The following is a 17,203-nucleotide window of genomic DNA, read 5'->3' as shown; positions in this document are numbered from 1 at the left end:
GTAAACTATTTAGGTTAGGTACTTTACTGTTGAATTGAATGTGGCCAATTGCTATAATATTACTATTATAAACTGTACTAGCTTTTGCTCGCGACTTCGCTCGCGTTAAATTCGAAAATTGTGGAATGCTTCATACAAATTTCCCATCTTTATTTTAGGGAAGTGGGGGGGGGGGGGGTTAGATTACTGATGTGCCGACGGAAAGTTTCCAAATTTCTGAAATTTTCACATAAGAAAACTTCGGAAACTTTCTATACTTTCACGAGGTTAGATAGAGACAAAATTTAGCCTATGTCACTCTGCATCCCTTCAACTATCTCCACTTAAAATATTACGTCAATTTATCGCTCCGTGTTGCCGTGAAGGACGGACAAACAAGCAGACACACACGACACTTTCCCATTTATAATATTAGTATGGATTTTTTCAGTTGCCTAGGTATACATACTGCCTAGGTATCTCTCGCTGGGCTGTCTGTATGTAGCTGTATAACGATTTGCCATCTTTGACCCACTCCTCAGTTCAGAAAATTGATTGACGTCTGACCAAGGGACCATCCACACTCATAAGACGCATGTCTTGCGGCGCGCAACGGACGTCTCCGCCACGCCGTGCCGCGCCGCCTGGGGGCGCGTCTTACGTCCTTCCTATACAAAATGTACTGAGGAGACGTTTTTTGAATTACAGACGGCGTGGCGGAGACGTCCGTTGCGCGCCGCGAGACACGCGACGCCTAAGTGGGGACGCTGCCCAACATTTATTTCTTCTTTATTTATAAATTCCTTAAAATTAACACTAACAGACAAGCTATACATGTTAATAGGAGGGTAGTTTTAGAGACTCATACAATAGGGTACACACTTAGGTCTTATGATTGATTCATAATCAGTAGCTAATGGAACTTGGAGTCGTATTAGCTTCCAGGTATCGGCTACTAATCGAAAGGAATTGCGATTCCGTGCTGTAAAACATGTCCAGATTCCGAGTTCAGAAAAGTGCCATTCAAGCCTCGATCCAGCTACTTACGTTCAACTTCCACGAGGCTCCCATTGCGTTGTTCCCCTGCATCATCAGTTTCAATAACTGCACAGCAGCCTGTTGAAGGGTTCCCGTGTACGCAGAATATCACCCGTCGCCCTTTCGCTGGACTGTCTGTGCCTGTACCTGTGCCTGTGCCGTATGACGCCTTGCCATCTTTGAACCTGGAAAGATGGAAATTGTATTGTTAATTATTTTCATGTGACTGTTTTTCCGTTAGTAGTAAGTGTTAATTTTTGGCTTACTAGAAAGCTAAGGCATTTTTGGCTCGCGAGTCGCGGATCCCACCCACGGATCTAAAGTGATCAATGTCACGCAGTAGAAAGGTATGAGTTGAGATGTACACTGAGAGACATTTGCATTGTGAATTTAACAAGTTCGACTTGTTGCGGTTTATCCGTTTGAATCAGCCAAATGTATGTTTAAAACAATATGTGTCAGGTTGTTTTTATAAAATCGACTTGTTGATTCAAATACATATATTGCCGATTCAAATGACAAGTAGCTTGTTGTTTGAACCAAAGAGCACGTAGGCGCTATTTTAACCAAAAAACTTGTTGAACGAACATGAAAACTGGTTGTATTTTCTCTCAGTGTAGTTTCCCTTAAAAGAAAATTACGAAAGCGGTGACGGTGACGGACGATTTGGTAAAACCGACCCTAAATCTGGAAGAGATAAGTTCGCCTTTATACTGAAACTTTTTATTTTATATATATTGTATTCTTTATTGTATACAATAAAGTGTTTACTTAGGTACTTATACTTCCAGATATTTTTATAACCCACTCAATTTATCAGTGCTCATTTAGCTTTTAAACGTTAAAAGAAACAATAGGTACATTAAATATTCAGACGCACTAAAAACCTAAATTCTGACATCGATAATTCTTAGGTAATCCGACATTTACGCAACCAAAGTCACCGATAATAGATGCATGACGTTCTCGTAAAGTTCGTCAAAAATATGTGGCATTCTCAAACTAAAGGTACCACAGTGTATCTCGACATGAGGATGGACTGAACCAATTGAGACGCTAAGCGATAATTTGGTGTGTTGTGCTTATGTACAAACGTCACATTTGAACTTTCGTAGACCTACATTTTCTATCCAGCCAGCGACTAAGTCGGCGCCTCACGCAACGGAATCCAAGGCCTCTAGAGGTCACTGTGTCTAGGTTCACGCGTAGCGTAAATGACGTAACAAGGAAACTGAAAGTGTTGACATGTTCTATTATTTATGGGTATTTTAATACGGAAAATTTGAGAACGAGTGTAACATCGATAAACCACAGATTTATCATATTATGTAATCGATAAATAAACAGAAAAACATCAAAACCTCATTAACCAACATTCGTACTCATCACGTGATCAGGATCAGATCCGAATCCGGAACCGCAAACTAATTAGGCAGTTAAGTAAGACATCACCGGCAGCAGTAGATACCATTGGTCATGGCGGAGACAAAGAAAAAATACGGAAGGTTTTAATCAGGATCTAAATAACCTTATCAGTCATCCTGTACACCTACACTACCATATATTTACTTTCCAACAACTTAATAATTTAGGAAAATTAAATGAATGTTTGGCGACCAGCTTTTGCTAGGCTGAATCAGTCACATATTAATATTATCGTATTAAAAAAGTGGTACCATGATGCCATGATGACGTTATATACCCGTGTTGTAGGGGTAGAAAGAAAGGGGAGTGGTGAAATTCATTACCCGTCACCACACGGGGCACCCTTTCTTTCCGTGGGTGTCGTAGAAGTCGACTGGCATTGGCGAGAGGCTGGCAACCTGTCACGGCAATGCCACAATTCGGATTTCTTTCAACCCCTTTTTGCCAATAGTGGCACTGAAACAGTAGTTCATGTGCTCTGCCTACCCCTTTAAGGGATACAGGCGTGATTATAATTATGTATGTATGTATGCATGTAGGGGTTTCTACAATGTATGGGTCATGATTGACTTTTACGTTTGAAATAAGATTTGCATCGGCGGGGCTGTCAAAATCGATGCCAACTGGTATGTCGATACAAGAAGACATTAAAGTTATAAATTTTTCAAGTAATTTGGAAAAGTCTATACAAATTGTCCGCCATTAACCGCACGTGGCCATTACACTAACTGCATGATGGCAGACGCGTAAACGTTTGATTGCCTCCGATTGCTGTGTTTACATCGGTGCGCGCGCACCCACGCCACAATGCGGTTTTCAAATAGCACTGTCACTAATGTAAAGACTGACCAGAAATATATGACTATTGTCAGGAGGGCGCTGTTATTATGATGTACGGGGTGACAGTTCAGTTTAGTATGAAGGAAATAGTTCTAATGAAATTCCGCAACATGGCGCGTAGTTGTATATTTGGTCAGGCTTTAATGATAGACTCAGGCCAAGCCAAGTTGGGAACTATTTTGGTAGCCCCCGCCGGTGCAAGGGTTAAGTAGACGTCAAATATCAAAATAACATTTGGCTTAGGAGTTAGGCCTTCTTGAGACAGGTTACATAATTTACTAACTAACATAATTTTTAACAAAGTCGCAAGTTCGCAACCTCTTTGATATAAGACCAACCAAATATTTTTGATACCCATACTAAAGAGATCTTGCTAGTTGCTATCCAATAAAAACTGAGATTGACTCTTCTTCTCGTATGATTTCGTTTATTCATATCAGCTTCATTATTAAATGGGAAGTCTTGCGCACACTGCTATACCTGACGGTCTAGCACAACTGCAGTCTCGCCCGCGAGTCCATACTTAAAGTCGCGTTTGATCGGTTTGATGTATGCAGTATGCATTATGGATATGGACCCGCGTGGGCCGCGCGCGAGAACGCAAGTTTTGCTAAACTGCCTGTGCCTGAAGTCGCGCAAGATATAAAGGGACCTTTTTAACCCCCGACGCAAAAACGACGGGGTGTTATAAGTTTGACGTGTCTGTCTGTCTGTTTGTCTGTTTGTCTGTGTGTGTGTCTGTCTGTGGCATCGTAGCTCCCGAACGGATGAACCGATTTCGATTTAGTTTTTTTTATTTGAAAGCTGTGTTAGTCGGGAGTGTTCTTAGCCATGTTTCATGAAAATCGGTCCACTAGGTCGCGGTCGGGGGTTTTTCAAAATTTTAATTTTGTGGTTAGGTTATTGTCGATGGCGCTTACGGCGTTATGAGCGATGTTCGTATACAAATACGGCGTAAGGACCACCGACAATAAGGTCCCTTTACCCAGATAACGTCACATATATGGAGTTGAATGCGACAACGCAACTCATGCTAGCAAGTCAGATCGACCGCACTGTCTCGCTCACACACCGGAGCGGCTTGCGTATACCCGCATCAGTGTGATTATCGCGTCATTCGCGTCACAGCCTTGCGCACCCATAATGCGCGCGTTCGAGCGCATCTGACGTTTTTCCATGCGCTTCTTAAGGTCCCGTGAGGAAAAACTGCTAATTCCTTGAGTATTAACAGGTTTTTATTACAACTTCACAACACTGTTTATACAGCCTTTAATAGTTATACAAGGGGGCAAAGTTGTATTTTAACGTAGAGTGTGGAATTGAAAAACGAGCAAGTGAAAGGATTCTATAGTTGAACCACGAGCGAAGCGAGTGGTTCGAGAATAGAATCCTGAACTTGCGAGTTTTTTAACACACGAGAAGTAAAATACATTTACACCCGAGTGTAACACAAAACTTTTCCCCTCACTATAGCGAGGAAACTACAACGCAAAAAATGCGATTATCACTGCTTCCAGCAGTTCCACAGGTGGTAAATCATCTTTATTACTAGATTCACCTACTTTTATCAATTTTAAAGCAGTTAATTTGACTTTATTCAAGGTCAAATTACTTTACCCACTAGTGGATAAAATGCGTTTTTACCCGCTGGTATTAAAGGACAAAACACGTGTTTCCGAGCTAGTGAGGGGAAAAAACATTTATGCCGTATATTCAATCGCATTTATGAATTATAATTAGCCCAACCCACGCTAGGATGCCAGGATACTTCTAATACCTATTGCGTAGTTCCGATTACGACCTTTATTTCCTAAATATGACCATATAAGAAAGGAACAGGAGCAGACGAATAGTCGAACAATAGTAAACAATTACTGTCGCCCATAGACACTTGGGGTTGAGTTATTTGCCAACCTTTTGAATATTGGCATTGGCATAACAGAAGAGGAAAATGCTACTACAAGATGAATTCATTAAAAGGCAGAATTAAAGCAAAGAGGCAAAAAGGCGACTTGTCTGCTCGTTTGCCTCCTATCCCATAAAAAAAAAGGAAGACCAAGGAGAACGTACATGACCCAAATAAAGGAAAGAGTCTACGTTGTGTCGTATCAGGAAGTCAAAGTGAAGGCAGAGAATACTGGCAGTACTGGCACACATGAACGTTGCTCCACCGATAAGAGTCCAACTCTTAAATGAGTGATGATGATGCCATAAAAGTGCTGCCTGTTGAAATTTCAGAATTAAAAAAAAAACAAAGGATCTTATCTTCAAGCATAAAGGCCATTCACTAACGAAAAGCCGCAATTACACAATTTTCTGGAATGTAGATGGTTGTGTGTAATTGTCGCAAATATGTACTATTGGATTTTCGGAAATTCTAACAAAAAACTGAAATCCTAACTTGTTTCACAAGACGGAACCCTTAGAGCCTTTAGCCACGCTCGGACTTCGCTTTCACTTTAATTAGAGCAGTGGGCCGCACGATATGCAGATAATATATGACCAGTACAATGTAACGTAACTAGAGATGGGCCGAATATGGACTTTGCCGAATACGAATATTCGGCCGAACATTCGGTTCAGCTCTTACCGAACCGAACATTCGGCCGAATATTCGGTTACGCCATATTTTTAAAGCGAATGTTAAAATTAAAACTACGAAATGATTGATAATGGATAGTGGATAGGATAGGATGATTAGTGGATAACTAAAACTTAATTAAAACAACCCTGAACTCTTCTCAACTCTTAAACTACGGTTTTTTAACTTTTTTACAAAACAATTGTGTTTATATTTTGACGCATTTTTAGTAGTTCCTTAGAAAGCTACTAAAATAGGAGCATATTATCCAATGGAATACGTAAGATCTTCATTAGTTATTTACTTTGTTTATTCGGTAAATATTCGGCAATGCAACCGAATTATTCGGCCGAATACGAACATTGAAAAACTTGCCGAATATGCCGAATACCGAATATTTTAGAGACGGGCCGGAATATTCGGCCCATCTCTAAACGTAACGCAATACAATAACGACACCTTCACACGTGATATTGATACGCAAAGCGAGTGGAAGGGGAATAAATATTGGGTTGGTAAGAAAGTAATGAGCGAATCATAACCAATATTGTAATTTTTATTTAATTTATTATTTTAATCATTTATCAAAAATATAACGGCCTTCGTTATCTACTACTTGTCTCCATCGTTCTGGTAAAGAATGAATAGCATCGGCGAAGAAGTTCTTAGGTTTAGACTCAAAAAACTCAGCTATGTACTGTCGTAGATGGGCTTGATCATCGAACTTTTTTCATTCAAGGCATTGCTTAGCGATCTGAACAATGCGTAATCCGTAGGTGCCAAGTCTGGAGAGTACGGTGGATGAGGTATCACTTTCCAACCTAGCTCCAATAGCTTTAGCCGAGTCACTTTTGCAATGTGTGGGCGAGCATTGTCGTGTAAGAAAAAAACTTTAGCATGCTGTGGACGATTCTGACAGATTTTTTGGTTTAAATTTTCAAGCTGATTACAGTATACTGATGCGGTAACAGTCATTCCACTTGGTAGGAGTTCCCAGTGAATAATACCATGAATATCCCACCAAACGGACAGCGTAACTTTTTTCGGGTGAGGCTCTGTTTTTGGTGCCTCTATTCCTTTTTCGTTTGGAGCTAGCCACTGACGTTTGCGTGTGTGATTTATATATAAGACCCATTTTTCATCTCCAGTGATAAGATGGTCCAACCAGTTGAATGTGCGGCGAAAAGACAGAAGTTGTATACAGATATCGGCACGGCGGTTTAGTTGATCTCTATCAAGTTCGTGCGGTATCCAAACACTGTATTTGTAGTTTTTTCCCAACTCGTGTAAATGTGTTTCTATGGTGACATGAGAGCAGCCTAACTCGGTAGCATGAGTACGACTCGTTAGCCTCGGATCTCCTTCAATTAAGGTTTTTAATTTGGCTACATCAATCTTCACCGGTCGACCAGACTTAGGTTGATCTGATAATGAAAAGTCGCCACTACGAAACCGCTGGAACCATCGTTTCGCCGTGGCCTCAGACACAACTTCAGGAGCAACACGCTGACATATATTACGCACTGCTTCGGCGGCTGAATGGCCAGACTGAAATTCATATAGTAAGCAATGCCTTACATGCACTTTTAATTCGTCCATTTTCTTCCTTATATTAACTCGGCGACAGCTAGTGAATGACTGACGAGAAACTGTGCGACTCGCCCTTTATATACTTTCGACCATAGAAGATTCTAGAAACTCTCTCAAAAATTTTATGTGGAATTCAATCGATCGCTCATTACTTTCTTACCAACCCAATAATTAACTTCAACTAGGCTGAACAGGAACTGGGCGAGCTCGCACTATCGTAGGCCACGTCTTCGCCTCGGCTAGTCTGTGGCCATGACTTAGCCCATCTATAGTAGAAAAATAAATAAACTGTTAACATATGTGCTATGCACCGTGAAACAAGAGGAACCCAAAAGATTTTGACTCACGTATTGTTGAGGCAAAAAAAAGGAAATCCTTAGTGCGTTTTCACATTATCCGATCCGATAGCGGGTGTCGGAAGGACATCAATGGAAAAAATCCAAGATGGCGCCTGTAATGTATGGGATATCGGTCCTATATCCGATATCGGATCGGATAATGTGAAAACGCATGCTAACTGAAGAAAACCTGAGTGGAGCGTTCGGTGAGGTATATTGGCTTTGTGCGAAGTGCATGGAGGGGGTAAGCAAAGCGATCGCAGTGCTTGCGGTGGTCAAAATCGACACTGATTGTGGTTGTCATCTATCGAAACTCATAATAAAATATAATACAATATGCAATGTTTGATATGGGGCATCAATGTTGTTTCGTTGTTAATTGTAAAAATAATGGCATAAACGTTGCACGTTCTATGCGTTTCTTAGAGCACACTGGAAATTGGATCAAAGAACTAAATGGATAGCTACGGTGAAAAGAAAACGTAAGTGACATGTCAAAACAAACCATTATAATAAATTATATTTAAGCTTTGTTTACCTTAATATTGTTCAATACGCTGTTAGTGTTTTTCCTACCGTAAAAGATTATGCTTAAAGATTCAGGCCTAGCCTGGGAATAGGCCCGTGTCGGATATTTCTGCAGCCGCGGACATGACTATGTACTTACGTTTAGATTTGTTTTATATGGCATTAACGGGACGGAGGTTTAGCGAATACCATATCACTAGCTCGAAGAACTTGTACCATTACTCCTATGTTCTTCAAGATTCCTTATATGCCCTGCCAGCACCAATTTATTGACTCTTTCTGTAGTCTGGGGTTGGAAGTTTATACCGTGAGTAATGCTTTGGAAACTGATGTTTGGTATTATATCCATGTCTTTATAATCTATCTACCTAAATTACACTTGAAATAGTAGCTCTTGTTATTTGATTTATTTAAAATTAACGAAAAATCGTTAAAATAGCCAAATAGCACTAGACCCTACTCATAGTGTTGTGTTCCTGCCGGTGAGTAAGGCTGCCAGAGCTCAACGAGAGTGCGGTGTGCTGATGACGGGAGGACTTACGGAACTAACTTGTTCCGTCTATTGTCCTCTGAGTCGTCGGCAACCCGAACCCTCCTTAGAACGTGTACACTCCTTTTTCTGCGTATTTAACACAGCAAAATGGAGTGTACAAGTTTCTAATGGGGTGGCAACGCGCATGTGACACTCTTTGAGTTGCAGGCGTCCATAGGTTACGGTGACCGCTTTCCATCAGGCGGGCCGTACGCTTGTTTGCCACCGACGTGGTATAAAAAAAAAATATATATATATAATGTTTGTTTACATGTAATTTTTTGACATTTTCCACTTCAAGTTCACATGGTAGTGGGCGTAATTGTCATGCACGTAGCCAATAGCGGGACAGGCTCGCCCGCGTACATCTTAATCGTCGACTCAGGACACTTGTATGAGTTTCAATTGTTTGTCATGCACGCCGCACGCCGCGCACCGCTGCACGCCCAATATAACGGCCCGGCCACGACATTGGTCTAAGCGCGACAGCGGTGAGCGGCGGGTGTGTGTGTGGATTGAGTGAGCACCTTCCGAAAATAAAAAAAAATATGCTGATCATTTAGTAAAAGTTCTAAAACAATTGTAAAACGAATCTCTGAATTTGTAAAAAGATAAATCAAAAGATACAGCCATTAACATGTGCTCACTCAGTTCTCACAAACCACCAATGAAAACAGTGAATATATTCATTTAACATATAATATTTATATACTAACATTTAGTAAAAAATAGGCCAACCTACCTCTATAAATATTAGATCACCTAGTGACGTATTAAATTTTTTACAAATAGTTTCTTATGCTCACTCAATCCACACACTTTTGAAAAGCCGAATTTTGATGAAAAACATAAGATTTAGACCGCTATTATATGTGTATAGTTTAGTAAAAGTGAAATGGGAATTTGTAAAATACAAAACGAACCACTAACGTGTCAAGTTTTTTTATAATAAATTTTTGTAAGTGCTCACTCAGTCCACACGTTTTGAGAAAGTTAAAAATGTAAATATCTTACGATTTGTAGCACCTAAGACACTCGAAAGTACTTCAACATTTAGTAAAAATTTTTACTAGATATCCACCATCTAATATTTTATATTCGTTGTCTGGTTTTAAAGATATTCAGACATAACTTTTCTCATACAAATGTATCAAGTAGGGTGACCACACTATGTCGGCTCCTGATTTTCCCCACCTTCCCATTGTCATATTGAGATTGGGGAGTTTCGTTCAATTTTGATAATAGTTTACCGGATTTGTAAGTGGGAGCGAGAAAAGAATAACTATTTCTCGCTCCCACTTACAAATCCGGTACGCTCATCTGTTAGCGCGATTAGATTACCAGGTTCTGGTTTCTTACTAGTGAAGTATTATATTCTTTGTTTCTTACCAATTATCATTCATGTCCTTTTTAATGCATGCATGTCGATATGGTTATTATCTTGACGTCGATAAAAATTACACAATACACATCATCACTAGGCCAAGAACATAACCTAAAAACAGTTTGCAGATGGAGAATTAATATGGTATTAGTTTAATATTATCAAAATTGAACGAAGGAAACTCCCCAATCTCAATATGACAATGGGAAGGTGGGGAAAATCAGGAGCCGACATAGTGTGGTTACCCTACTTGATACATTTGTATGAGAAAAGTTATGTCTGAATATCTTTAAAACCAGACAACGAATATAAAATATTAGATGGTGGATATTTAGTAAAAATTTTTACTAAATGTTGAAGTACTTTCGAGTGTCTTAGGTGCTACAAATCGTAAGATATTTACATTTTTAACTTTCTCAAAACGTGTGGACTGAGTGAGCACTTACAAAAATTTATTATAAAAAAACCTGACACGTTAGTGGTTCGTTTTGTATTTTACAAATTCCCATTTCACTTTTACTAAACTATACACATATAATAGCGGTCTAAATCTTATGTTTTTCATCAAAATTCGGCTTTTCAAAAGTGTGTGGATTGAGTGAGCATAAGAAACTATTTGTAAAAAATTTAATACGTCACTAGGTGATCTAATATTTATAGAGGTAGGTTGGCCTATTTTTTACTAAATGTTAGTATATAAATATTATATGTTAAATGAATATATTCACTGTTTTCATTGGTGGTTTGTGAGAACTGAGTGAGCACATGTTAATGGCTGTATCTTTTGATTTATCTTTTTACAAATTCAGAGATTCGTTTTACAATTGTTTTAGAACTTTTACTAAATGATCAGCATATTTTTTTTTATTTTCGGAAGGTGCTCACTCAATCCACACACACACGAGCGGCGGCCATACATTGGAGCGAGACACAGCGATGGGACTTTTCATTCGCACGTATGACTGCCGCTCACCGCTGTCGCGCTTAGACCAATGTCGTGGCCGAGCCGTAAGCTCAGACGTTTACACTGGGTGAGATAATAAATAATCTGAATCCGTGGGGCCTTAAAAACGTTACATTGTCAGCTAAGTGTGTTGTTGTTCGGTATCAGGGACATAAGGTAAAGGCTTCATTAGTCCTATCATTAATTCATTCAATGCATATAATGGGGGCTATTTCATAGCAGAATTAGATGACCAACAGGTAGGTGGGTATATATGGATTTAGTGCGTAAATATTGGTTAAGACTTAAAACTTTAGTGTAAAAATGTTTAAAAAACCGGCCAAGAGCGTGTCGGGCCACGCTCAGTGTAGGGTTCCGTAGTTTTCCGTATTTTTCTCAAAAACTACTGAACCTATCAAGTTCAAAACAATTTTCCTAGAAAGTCTTTATAAAGTTCTACTTTTGTGATTTTTTTCATATTTTTTAAACATATGGTTCAAAATTTAGAGGGGGGGGACGCACTTTTTTCCTTTAGGAGCGATTATTTCCGAAAATATTAATATTATCAAAAAACAATCTTAGTAAACCCTTATTCATTTTTAAATATCTATCCAACAATATATCACACGTTGGGGTTGGAATGAAAAAAATATCAGCCCCCACTTACATGTAGGGGGGGTACCCTAATAAAACCTTTTTTTTTGCATTTTTTATTTTTGCACTTTGTTGGCGTGATTGATATACATATTGGTACCAAATTTCAGCTTTCTAGTGCTAACGCTTACTGAGATTATCCGCGGACGGACGGACGGACGGACGGACGGACGGACGGACGGACAGACGGACGGACGGACGGACGGACGGACGGACGGACGGACGGACGGACGGACAGACAGACATGGCGAAACTATAAGGGTTCCTAGTTGACTACGGAACCCTAAAAACTGCAAAAGTCAGCAATGTCGTTGGTGTGCTTTACCTACAGGTATTTATTCGGTTTTGTAAAAACTTATATGAGTCAAGTTCCACACCGTTTTCCTAATCTAATCCAATGCATTTTTAATAATGTGATCTAGACTTCTAGAATACACATGCTCCATTTTAATTGCTAATTCCTTGTAGGTACTGCAGGTAAGAATGCGTCAAGATTACAATACCAGCACTATAATTTGAATTAGCATAATCGATAATTAAAAATAAGTAACATACACATTAGTAATACATAGTAACATGCATAGTACATTACGCGCATGATAGTATATAACATATGTTATGGACCAAGTGATAAATCGGGCACTATACATAATGCCCGGGCATTATGAATAATGCCCATTGTGAGTGGGCAGTTTGATAATAACTATTCAAATAATTAAATTGCCCGGGCATTATACATAATGCCCATCCTCTGTTGGGCAAAGTAATAATAACACATCGAATAGCTGAATTTTGCGCGGGCATTATACATAATGCCCATCCTCTATTGGGCAAAGTGATAATAACATATCGAATAACTGAATTCTGCCCGGGCATTATACATAATGCCCATCCTCTGTTGGGCAAAGTAATAATACCACAACGAATAGCTGAATTTTGCCCGGGCATTATACATAATGCCCATCCTCTGTTGGGCAAAGTGATAATAACATACCGAATAGCTGAATTTTGCCCGGGCATTATACATAATGCCCATCCTCTATTGGGCAAAGTGATAATAACATATCGAATAACTGAATTTTGCCCGGGCATTATACATAATGCCCATCCTCTGTTGGGCAAAGTAATAATACCACAACGAATAGCTGAATTTTGCCCGGGCATTATACATAATGCCCATCCTCTGTTGGGCAAAGTAATAATAACACACCAAATAACTGAATTTTGCCCAAGAATAGAGATTTTTTATTTTATTTACACAAATAAAATTACACAGTATGAGAATCCATACTAATATTATAAATGGGAAAGTGTCATAACGTCGGCGGCCTGCTGAGCGGATCACCGGAATCTGGCTACTGCAGTCTCACCTCTCGACAACCTTTCAGCCACTCTTTAAGTGTTGCTCTGTTGTCGCACCGTGTGTGCGGCCGTATTGCAGGGCCCACTCAATGAGTTGGCAAGTCACCGCCTGTCTATTTACAATTGTGAGACTTATTGTCAGGTGCCCGATAGCAAAACATGTAGCAATGCTAATAGATGGATTGGCGCAGCTTCAGCAGACTTTCGTGCCGATCTGTTCAAGAGACTGTATGCAGTTTCATATCAAATTACAAAGGACACCGTCGCGAGCCGCCTGCAGTGCCGTAGGACCTTTCGATGTCAAGGATGGCTAAGATAGGACATATAATCAATGATTTAGAGTTAAACGACAAGTCCGACATAGGCCGCAGATCAGAGCTCGCTTCGAGCCTTAGTGAGACATAGATGATGTCGGGGGAGGGCGAGAGCCATAAGGCAGAGCTACCGGTAAGCGCTATCCTAAAAGTGTACTTTCACGCATGGCAAAGATGGTGAAACGCCTAGTTTGTTTAGTAGGTATGACCAAGTGTCCCTTTCTCGTTAGGAGAGGGATAAAATAGCACTGTAGGTGTCAAAAAGCCATTGTTAATAAACTTAGATGATGAACTAGCTCTGCAAAATGCGTACGTAAATGCATGCTGTTCCTTTAAAAACATAAAAATCACTATATGTATGCCTTTCAGATTTGAGGAGTTCCCTCGATTTCTCCAGGATCCATCATCAGAACTGGGTTCTGATAAAAATGAGACGAATCTGTATGCATATACATTCAATCAAAAAAAAATATTTCTAAATCGGTCCAGTAACGGCGGAGATATCGTGGAACAAACATAAAAAAAATACAGACGAATTGAGAACCACCTTCCTTGAGATTTAAGGGCGGCGGTTAAAAAGTATGCTTATTCAATAAAGCGCAATTTACATTTCATTATTTGTTAGGAAACACCCAGTATACTTCTTAAACTTATTATCAAATTGCCCAACAATCACGTAGCAGTATCATAATGCCCGGGCAATGTGATAAAAATGGCGTTCATGCAAACTTGTTAAACTTATTATCAAATTGCCCAACAATCACGTAGCAGTATCATAATGCCCGGGCAATGTGATAAAAAATGGCGTTCAGAAAAACCTGTTAAACTTATTATCAAATTGCCCAACGATTACGTAGCAGTATCATAATGACCGGGCAATGTGATAAAAAATGGCGTTCATGCAAACTTGTTAAACTTATTATCAATTTGCCCAACGATCACGTAGCATTATCATAATGACCGGGCAATGTGATAAAAAATGGCGTCTAGACAATGATTAATCACTTTGCCCAATACAGCTAGGCATTATTCATAATGCCCGGGCATTATACATAATGCCCTTATTAATCACTTGGTCCATAACATATACATAACGATATTAACGATACAAGTGCGAAAATTAGAAAACCCGCAACTCATACTTTTAGTTACAATGGAAACTTTTCGTACCTTTATCGAAACGTAATGTATGATAAAATATTACTATACGTATCTACAACTACATATATAGGAATTTAGCAATTCCGTCTCTAAGTTATAAACTCGAACTTGAACAGAACACTAAAAGTCAAATTTATAAATAAATCAATTGCCACACTGTGCCACATTGTGTCTTTCCAAATGCCATGAAGTTTTGTTCACATTTTATGTGCAAAAACACTATTACCTAACCTGTTACATTTATCAACGTTTTCTATAAGTAACAAAAAAATGGTCAGATGCAATGAGGTGTACGGTTCATTGTTTTTGTAATTGTCTTTCTTGTTTTACGTAAAATTAGTATGATTAATTTCAAGTTCACGCAACTTAAGGTTATAAAATCATCGGTATCAAAAGAAATGACCAAACCAGTAGTGTCTTAATTACATAAGTATACAGAGTGGGGCCTGTAACAAAGGCGAAGACTTGAACTGTAGGCTATTCTCCTTATACTGATCAACATTTGTTCAGTGACTTTTAAAAATTATGAAGTCTTTAAATTTTTAATTTTTCATACAAAATAAATATTAGCTTCAATGTGCGCCATTATTGTTGTCATTGACGTTGTCTGTCACACTTTAGACTTAACAGAATTCGCAACACATTACCTCTTAGAAAAAACTTTCAAGGGTGATAAAAATCAAAATACAAGTTATTTTTAAAAGTCGCCGAACAAATGTTGATCAGTATACGGAGAATAGCCTAGAGTTCAATTCTTCGCCTTTGTTACATTACAGGCCCCACTCTGTATAAATTAATATACTACTGTTCCATAACCTATTAAGACCCAGACTCATTTAAGCATTCGGATTTGAAAGCTTTTTAAGGCTATATTGTAGTTGTATGTTTTTAAAAGAACTCGGGAGTTCTTAGTTAAGAGCCCGTCACGATGGGTAAAAATTCAGTATCTGTCAAATTACCCCATTTACACACACCAACACACTCACCAACATACTTTTCGCACACTACCGCAATTTACTGGAAGAGGTCAGTGACCTCAGTGAGAGGAACTTAAGACAGGTCTATAGTTTCACTGAAGATCAGTAATTGTAACGTTAAAATCCCATCAAAACCAAAAAAGGGAAATATGAGCCAAGTTCAATATTATATATGCCTTAGTTGTTGGCGTCAACGACAAAAGCAGTGAGATCTAAACGGGTGCCAAGTTCAATGGCAGTCCTCAAAATGTTTTATGACAATTGATGACATAAAATATCATTTCTTATAACTTTTATAATAGAATAGAATAGAATATAATTAATTTATTCGTTAACACACACACAAAATAAACGTTACAAATAATAAGACATAAACAAGAAGGAGATCCAACGAAATGGTCTAATCTTCCGATCAGACCATCCGGTGAAACAATCACGACAGGCACATAATATGTATGTCACAAATATCAATATAAGAGCCAAATTTAAGACGTTTATGTGAAATAGTTTTTGTTGTGAGGACGCCCATAGAGGCTCCAAATAGTTCGTGTAATATTACACACGATGTTGTCTGCCAGTTCGGTTACTTGAATTTGGCTTGACACGCTGCCGCGTGTTTAGATTGCGGATAGTGTCAATTTAGTGTTACCATCTCACACGAATTGACTCCGATTATTTTTCAAAATAAATTTGTGCAAACACCATATAAAATCAAAACAACTCTGGTGTAAAAAACAGTGCTTCGTTTATTCTAATTATAAATGGTTAAACCCTTTTCCGAATGAATTAAAATAATTCACTGTTCCTGATCGGTTTAGCCATTATAACATCCGTTATAAATGCACTGAGACAAAGGTTGAGGTTATGTATGAACAGAGGTTGACAGTCAGTTTACATGTAAAATTGTTGCCATATATAGAATTCTTCATTAAAATAATAATTTTCAAAATTTAGTTAAAGTTGTCTGAATCTAAGGTTACGTGCCCCGTGTGCAAACACCATTTAAAAATTATATTGAACGTAAGAAGGTAAGTCATACAGAACAATTTTGTGATAAGATAATATATTATTACAATTAATAATTTCGCCATTTACGTAAATAATCGTTTATAGAATATAATTATAATGATTAGTTCTGTTAGTTTTTTCATACGCCACACTGAATGTCTCTTCGCGAAACAGAATGTTACACACACTGACACACTAAATAATGTGACCAGTATAATGAAAATAAAGTCCAACGAGTTAAAATAAATTTTAAAACTCTTTCATTTTAATAAAGTTTAGAAGACATAAAATACCTATATTTCTTATCATTGTATTAAAGTTAGATATATTTTTTTATTTTTCAACAATAATAAGTAGTAAACAACACAAAAAAAAAACGATTTTAAACTGAGACTCTTTTAGACGTGACGATATTTATTTACCTTATTACTTTTGAATACATTCATAGCACTGGCAATCTTTTTGTATCCGTATATGATTTTCAGTGTCAAAAACAAATGTCATTGGAGCAAATTTGGCGACACGTCCGCTCCGAACGAGCCCGATCGG

General features: G+C 38.4%; 1 protein-coding gene across 2 annotated transcripts in view; it reads right to left on the bottom strand.

The window, feature by feature from the left end:
• Positions 1 to 17,203, bottom strand: part of LOC125225640 (zinc transporter 2-like) — a 62,088-nt gene that overhangs the window by 20,873 nt on the left and 24,012 nt on the right. For both annotated transcript variants that reach the window (XM_048129449.1, XM_048129450.1), the window contains exon 2: positions 1,027 to 1,202. In XM_048129449.1, coding sequence (XP_047985406.1) covers positions 1,027 to 1,202 — 176 coding nt within the window. The remainder of the gene's footprint in view (positions 1 to 1,026; positions 1,203 to 17,203) is intronic.

Source organism: Leguminivora glycinivorella, chromosome 4 (assembly GCF_023078275.1).
Source record: "Leguminivora glycinivorella isolate SPB_JAAS2020 chromosome 4, LegGlyc_1.1, whole genome shotgun sequence".
NCBI classification, from domain to species: Eukaryota; Metazoa; Arthropoda; class Insecta; order Lepidoptera; family Tortricidae; genus Leguminivora; species Leguminivora glycinivorella.
This window is presented reverse-complemented; position numbering and strand designations above follow the sequence as displayed.